The 7591-nt window shown below is 37.0% G+C and overlaps 1 protein-coding gene across 1 annotated transcript; it reads left to right on the forward strand.

Annotated features, from left to right (window-relative positions):
• On the forward strand, positions 1-5771 carry LOC121527134 (ADP-ribosyl cyclase/cyclic ADP-ribose hydrolase 1-like). The gene is made up of 9 exons (XM_041813876.1): positions 1-43; positions 138-261; positions 1802-1928; positions 2015-2150; positions 3116-3198; positions 3324-3397; positions 3477-3569; positions 5216-5302; positions 5539-5771. The coding sequence occupies exons 1-9, from the start codon at positions 1-3 to the stop codon at positions 5636-5638; spliced, it is 867 nt and encodes a 288-aa protein (XP_041669810.1). The 3' UTR covers positions 5639-5771.
• The last annotated feature ends 1820 nt before the right edge of the window (positions 5772-7591 follow it).

A 7591-nucleotide genomic window follows, 5' to 3' on the forward strand; every position in this document is an offset into this window, starting at 1 on the left:
ATGAAAACATCTGCATCTTTTGTGATGATTTGCGTGACAGTATGTAAGTGATTCCTCCTGACTTTGCCCACTTTCTTTCCTCAGATGTGCCCCTCCTACGTCTGAATCTAATTTCCGTCTTTGTGTCCATGTCAAAGGGGTTTTTATTCTCCTTTTCTGCCCCGGTCCTCTGAGAGCCCGGCTCGGCACCACCCCCAACATCAAACACATCGTGGTCGGAAGGTGCTACAATTACATCACACTGGTTAACCCCAGCTTAAGGTAAAGTTCAGTACCAGGATCTTTACTCCAGTGGCCTTTGACTTTAACACTAGCTGCTGCTAAACCTGAAAGACTTGATTTTTTTATTATTGAAGCAGTTTTAAAAAGACAACGCTAATGATAGAGGCAGCATTGAAGCCCACATGAAGGGCATGAAGTGCTTTTGATGTGGTGGTGAATGGCTTTTCTCTGCTACTATAGAAAGAAAGTAAGAAAAGAAGGGCCGTGCTCTGATTGGCTGAAAAGGTGATTTATCTCCTGGGAAAGTTTAGCTTATATAACAAGACTTTCTTTAGAGCAGGAGTGTCAAACTCAATCACAGCAGAGAGCCAAATCTGAACTGAAGTCTAACCTGAGGGCCTAACAGGTCAAAGTTTAACCAGAAAATATCAACCGTATTTTCACCAGAAATAAATCATTGCGATTAAAAGGTCAACATGATAAGTTTAAAAACTCAAAATTTGAGATAAAAAGTCAAACTTATAAGTTTAAAAGGTAATAACATGACATTTAAGATCAAAATAATGTTTTTAAAAGGCAAAATATGAGATAGAACACTGAAACTATGAATTTTAAATGTCAAAATATGAGGTAAACATCAAAATCACTGGTTTCAAATGTCAAAATACGAAATAAAATTAAAAATTATGAGTTTTTAAGGATAAAAAAAATGACATAAAAATAAAAGTTAGGAGTTGAAAAGGTCAAAACATGAGATAAAAGTCAAAATCATGACTTTAAAAGGTCCAAAAACTGAGATAAAATTCAAAAACCTGATTTTAACTGTCAAAATATGAGGTAAACATCGAAATCATGAGTTTCAAATGTCAAAATATGAAATAAAATTAAAAATTATGAGTTTTCAAGGATAAAAAATTACATAAAAATGAAAGTTAGGAGTTGAGAAAAGTCAAAACATGAAATAAAAGTCAAAATCATGACTTTAAAAGGTCAAACTAGGATTTAATGTAAAATTATGAATCTAAAAGGTAAAAATATGAGATAAAAAGTTAAATTGATGAGATGTAAAGATTGAAATATGAAATAAAAAGTTACAACCATAACTTTAAGTCATAACTGAGAGATGCAAAATTGAAAATATAAAGAAAACACAAATTTCTCCTACTTTCCTGACTTTTTATCACATTATTTTAACTCTTTACTTTTTCTGATTTTTATGACTCAGCGAGGATGTTATAAATCATCCAGTTAAGTTTACATTTTCATACTGGAGGAAATCTGCAGACCTCATACTGGTGGGCCAGTTCTAATAAAAATATCATATGATCTGGTGGACCGGGTATTACTGTACCACGGGCCGGATTTGGCCCCTGGGCCTTGAGTTTGACACCTGTGCTTTAGAGTTAAGTTCAGGGATATTTCTGCGTTTTATTTTGAAACAAACCTGGTGTGTCTGATTTCATGTGTAGATCAGGATCAGCTGGATGAAAAAGGACATGGGTCTTACATGAACTTTAATGGAGTGTTATGAATTCCAGTTACAGCCTCACTAGAGTTTTCTTGGATCTGTTATTTGCAGGCATGACTGTGACGACATCTGGAGACACTTTGAGGAGGCAGTTGTCCGTCAGTCCTCTTGTAACGTGACGGTGGAGGACTATCACCCCATGTTTTACTCCATGCCACAAGCCTGGCCTTGTGACAGAGTGAGGAGAGAAATTATTACAATATTCATAAAGTGTTCCCTGAAACCAAATGAATAAATCTGACGTGCTTCATGTTTTTTGTTCAGTTCCTGTTCTGGAGTAAAACCAGGTCGCTCATGCACAGCTACGCGGCTGTGGTTCGTCACTTTTGGACTCTCGAGGACACGCTGGTGGGCTACATGTTCAACGACCTCGTCTGGTGTGGACAAGAGGAAGACTCAGGTAGACCTGATCGAGCTTTAACCTTGAACTGGACCAGCTTGGACACAAACTGGTGACTAGAAAGGGCTAACTTTGATACACTGAAGTTTCTCAGTGTGTTTCAGTTAATATAGGCCAGTGGTTCTCAACCCTGGGGTCGGGACACCCTTGAAGGTCGTGAGACACTGAGAGGGGGTCTCCCCAGGCCTTTAAAAAACAAAGAATGTGTTTTAAATGACACTGCTGCCACGTTACACCAATTTTATCAAACGTTAACCCTTTCTCATCAGTTTTCAACACCAATTTCACCAATTTTGAATCATTTTTCCTCTAAAAACCAATTTTTGTCCATCTTAAACCCTTTCCACCACTTTTTTCTGCCTAGTTTTGCCACTTTCTGCCTATTGTTGCCTTTTTTTGACCCATTTTTGCCACTATTAACCACTCTTTACAACCCCCTTTTGCCCATTTTGACCACAGTTAACCCATTTTTGCCAGTTTAAATACATTTTTCATCCCATTCCACTTAATTTCCACCAATTTTTTGCACTTTAAAGCCAGGTTTCAGCCATTTTTTCATCCCCCTTTCCCACTTTTCGTGCCCATTTTTGCCACTTTAACCCTTCTGTGGAGAAACGCTCCTCGGTTGTGCCGAAAGCTTTTATTTCGTCTTGTGTAACTCCAAAAACTAAAAGTTAAACCCTGTAACATTTAGCTAATGGGCTGTTCTTTTGCAGCGAGGATTCTCTGTGGCTCTGGGATTTGAATGAAACATCATCGCTCAGGAAGCTGCAGCTGTGCTCCCGTATGTTCAGCTCGCCTTTAGGACGTTTTTTAAAACAGATGTAGTGCCGAGTGATTTTACTGCCAGCTGCATGTGAAAACATGAACTGAACTTGTTTTTTCCCAACACTTAGTCACGTCTTATTGGACCGTGTCAGTTTGATAACACTCTGCTATCTTTGACTGATATTTGTGATTTATAGATTTTGACTTCGGCTCCTGCCCGGAGTGGTCGGCATGCAGGAATCATCCGGTGTATTCCTTATGGAGGCAAGCGTCACAAAATGTGAGTTTAATGTCTGAGCGGAGCTCTGCAGCCCACACAGCTGTTCATCATTTACACGCTACATTCTGATCCAAACTCAGCACGAGGATAATGCTCTCATGAGATTTTCTTCACCTGTTTGTTAGTTTGCAGAAATGGCGTGTGGCAACATCACCGTGTTGCTGAACGGGTCCATTGAGAACGCCTTCAATAAGAAAAGGTTGAATAAATATATATGAATATGAAAAGCACATGTTTGGCAATGCTTTCTGAATAATAATCTCTTCTTTATCTCACAGCATGTTTGGAAGTGTTGAACTGGACAGTCTGAACCCTCACAGGGTGGATTATGTCAACATAAAGGTGGTGACCAATCTGGAGGGACCCTTTCTGTAAGAACAAAACTGCTTTGTTTTAACTTAAAAGTCTCTTTTTTATCACTTTTTAAAGTGTCAACACACTTTATTAGCCTAAACGCAGGATTTCTAAATTTTACCCACTATTTTGGGTAAACTTGTGCCCATGTGTCATAAATTAAAACAACTGTCTGGGTTGCAAGGTTGAACAATTTTCTACTGGCATGATTGGGTACAAGGAGAAATCTAACCTGGAAAACTCTATCTGGATTAAACCACTTTTACTGCAATATTAGCATTAGTTTCTGACGACTTCATAGCCTAACTCTGTGGTTCTCAACCTTTTAAATAAAGGAGCCAGAGACCGGGGACCCCCAGGTGGTTCAATACAGATGTGCACTTTCAAGAATAATCATGTGGAGACAAGGCCGTCCGTAAGGGGGGATAAGGGGAGAGTTTTCGGGGGCCCAGCCAAACTGGGGGCCCATGGAGGTCAACAAAATCCTGGTCCATTGTAAAGTTAAGCTGTGATATCTGGATTTTATATTGAACCTTAAAAAATAACCACTCTTATCAATGAAACAAATCAATTTTTTACAGCATTTGTGTAGTATATAGCCTTCTTAACAATGTCAATCTATTTTGTTTGAAAAAAAAAAAATTAAAATGGGTTAAAAATTTAAAAAATGGGTTAACAATGTCAAAAAATGGTTAAAAAGCTGGTGAAAATGGATCTTAAAAGAAGCAGAAATGGGTAAGAAGTGGCAAAAAATAACCAAAATAAGGCAAACATGGTTTACAGTGGCAAAAATAGTGGTAAAATGGAATTAAGAAGTGGCTGAAAAGGCTTTAAATTGGCAAAAATGATTGAAAATCTGGTGAGATGGGAAGAAAAATTGATTTAAACTGGCAAAATAGTGCTAACTGAGAACGAAAAAATACGCAGATATTGGCAGAAATTGGTCAAACTGGCAAAAATGGGCATGTCAGATGGTGAAATGTGGTTGAAATGTGAAAAACTGGGCATAAAAAGTGGCAAAATGGGGTTAATAGTGGCAATAATGGGTCAACAGAGGCAATATTAGGCTTATGACCGAGAATTGATCTAGAAGTGGCAAAACAGGCAGAAATAAATGGGGGAAAGAGTTTAATATTGACAAAAATAGGTGTTACATGATTTAAATGTGTTAAAATTGGTGGGAAGGAATTATGAAAATGGGTTAAAATTTGGCACAATTGGTGTAAAGTTACAACAGTGGAATATAAAAAATATTCTTCGTTTTTTTAGGGATCCCCTTCTTAGTGTCTCGTGACCCCCAAGGGGGCCCCGACCTCAAGGTTGAGAATCACTGGCCTAACAGAGAGAAGAAAACAAATACTGATTAATTTATTAAAACATTTATGCCTTTAATAACCATGAATAAAAGGGCTTTGCTTCTTCATGCATTTTCAATTAAATTAAGCTAAATAGAATTGAATTATGGCCAAAACAATAAGAAATAAACACCTACCAAACTGACATTTTAATAGCCTGGCAACCCAGACTTGTTCTTATTAAAGGCTTATAAATAACAGAGGTAGTTTATTTGATGGTGCCATTAGTTTCAGCTCATAAAACCTTAATAAATGGAGATTCATCTGTGAGGAGTACACAAATCAAATATTTTTATTCTCTTCCACAGAGAATCATGTCACCAAGGATCCATCGTAGACCTCATCCACATCCTTCAGTCCAGAGGCTTCAGGTGGACGTGCACAGACAATGACCAGTAGGTACCGTCCAACGAGATGCACACGTTATTGCCTAAAATCACCAGAAATAATAAAAAGGAATTAGCTTAAAATCCTCAAATCTAATTTACAAAGGTAAATTAGCCCAGAATGTTTGGAATGATTACCAAATGCCATAATTCTCTCAGGAAAGACGCCTTGTCTTGTCCAGACAGATGTTATGAGCTTCCTGAGAAGAGTACCCAGGAGTAACACTTGTGAATTCTGTCCACAGGACCCTGATGATCCTTCAGTGCATCCAGAACCCGGAACAATCCGTGTGCCAAACATGTGCGAACAACCTCATCCATCAGAAGAAAGCTACAATCAAATAAATCACACTCGCCCTGTTATTCAGCTGTTTATCAGGAAAGTTGCATCAAATGAAATATTTGCTTAAATATTCCCCACATTGGTGTTTTCTTTATTCCCTCCTATTTTTGTTGCTCTTATTTCATCAGAAAGTTCTCCGAGCTTCTTAGAGGCTAGAATAATCTGCTTCTTTAAGTGCTTTATAAGTCGTTTGTATTAAAGGAGTTTTGCTAATTTAAGTAAACATCTTGTGACATTTAATCTCACGGTGAGAATTAATATCTATGTGTGAATCCACTGCTTAGACCAGTGGTTCTCAACCTTGGGGTCGGGACCCCCTTAGGGGTCATGAGACACTGAGAAGGGGTCTCCACATGCCTTTAAAAAACTAAGAATGTTTTTCAAATTACACTGTTGCCACTTTACACCAATTATACCTTATGTTAACCCTTTCTCATCACTTTTTAACACCTATATTGCCCATTTTGAATCATTTTTGCCACTTAAAACCCATTTTTGTCCATTTTAAACCCTTTCAACCACTTTTTTCTGCCTAGTTTTGCCACTTCTAAACCAGTTCTCAGCACTTTCAACCTATTGTTGACCCATTATTGCCTCTATTAACCACTTTTTACACCCACTTTTGCCCATTTAAAACACAGTTAACCCATTTTTGCCTCTTTGTATCAATTTTTCATCCCATTCCACCAAATTTCCATTGATTTTTTGCACTTTAAAGCCAAGTTTCAGCCGCTTTTTTATCCCCCCTTCACTACATTTTGTGCCCATTTTTGCTACTTTATCCCATTTTTTGTTATTTTTTGCCACTTTTATTCTTTTATTTTTTGCAAATTTTAACCCAGTTATGTTATTCAAATATCCAATTCCACCACCTTTTCCACCATTTTTGCCGTTTCTTGCAATTTTAACCCATCATAACTGTGTTTTCAAACAAAGGGTTTTTTTAGAAGGTCATTTACTTCCTTCAGCTCTCACTGGAAGCGGCTGGGATTAGAATCAGCGCCTCCAAATCTGAGGCCATGGTCCTCAGTCAGAAAAGGGTGGGACAAGGTTGGGAATGAGATCCTGCCCCAAGTGAAGGAGTTCAAGTATCTCAGGGTCTTGTTCAGGAGTGAGGGAAGAATGGGAAGAATACTTTTGGCATAATAGTGTATCAGTTGCATGGGAGTTATATGGGAAACCTCAGGTCTAACCTGAGGGCCTAAAAGGGTCAAGATTTAACCAAAAACTGTCAACTGTGTTTTCACAGGTCATGGATTATAGGGAAAATAAACAGTGATGATAAAGGATTTTAAGATTTAAAAAAAAAAAAAATCTATGATTAAATATCACAGCATCAATGTTACTGTGTGTCCATGTCAAATAAATGCTAAATGAATGAATAAATGAGTTAAAGGCTAAAAATCTGAGACAAAAAGTCAACTTTATAAGTCCTAAAGGTCAAAATACAAAATTAAAAGTAAAAAAAAAATGTTTTAAAAGGCAAATGTATGAGATAGAGACTTACAATCATGAGTTTAAAGATCAAGATTTGAGATAAAATACAAAATGAAGAGTTTAAAAGGTCAAAATAAAAGATAAAATTCAAAATAGTGACTCTAAAAGGTCAAAACATGAGATAAAATTCTAGATCAGGAGTTTAAAAAGTGAAAATATGGGATTAAAAGTCAAAGCTGGGAGTTTAAAAGGTCACAATATGAGAGAAAATGTTCAAATTATGAATTTAAAAGGTCAAAATCCGAAGTTTAGGTCATAATCTTGGGATGCAAAATGAAAATATGAAATGAAAATACAAATTAATTTCTTTCCCTCACTCCTGACTATTTCTACTCTCTACTTTTTCAGATTTTTATGACTTAAGAAGGTTTTTTTTTTTTAATCTTCAAGGTTAAATTCACATTTTCATACCGGAGGAAATCTGCAGACCTCATTCAGGTGAGACACTTCTAATTAAA

Source organism: Cheilinus undulatus, linkage group 19 (genome assembly GCF_018320785.1).
Source record: "Cheilinus undulatus linkage group 19, ASM1832078v1, whole genome shotgun sequence".
In the NCBI taxonomy this organism is placed as follows: Eukaryota; Metazoa; Chordata; class Actinopteri; order Labriformes; family Labridae; genus Cheilinus; species Cheilinus undulatus.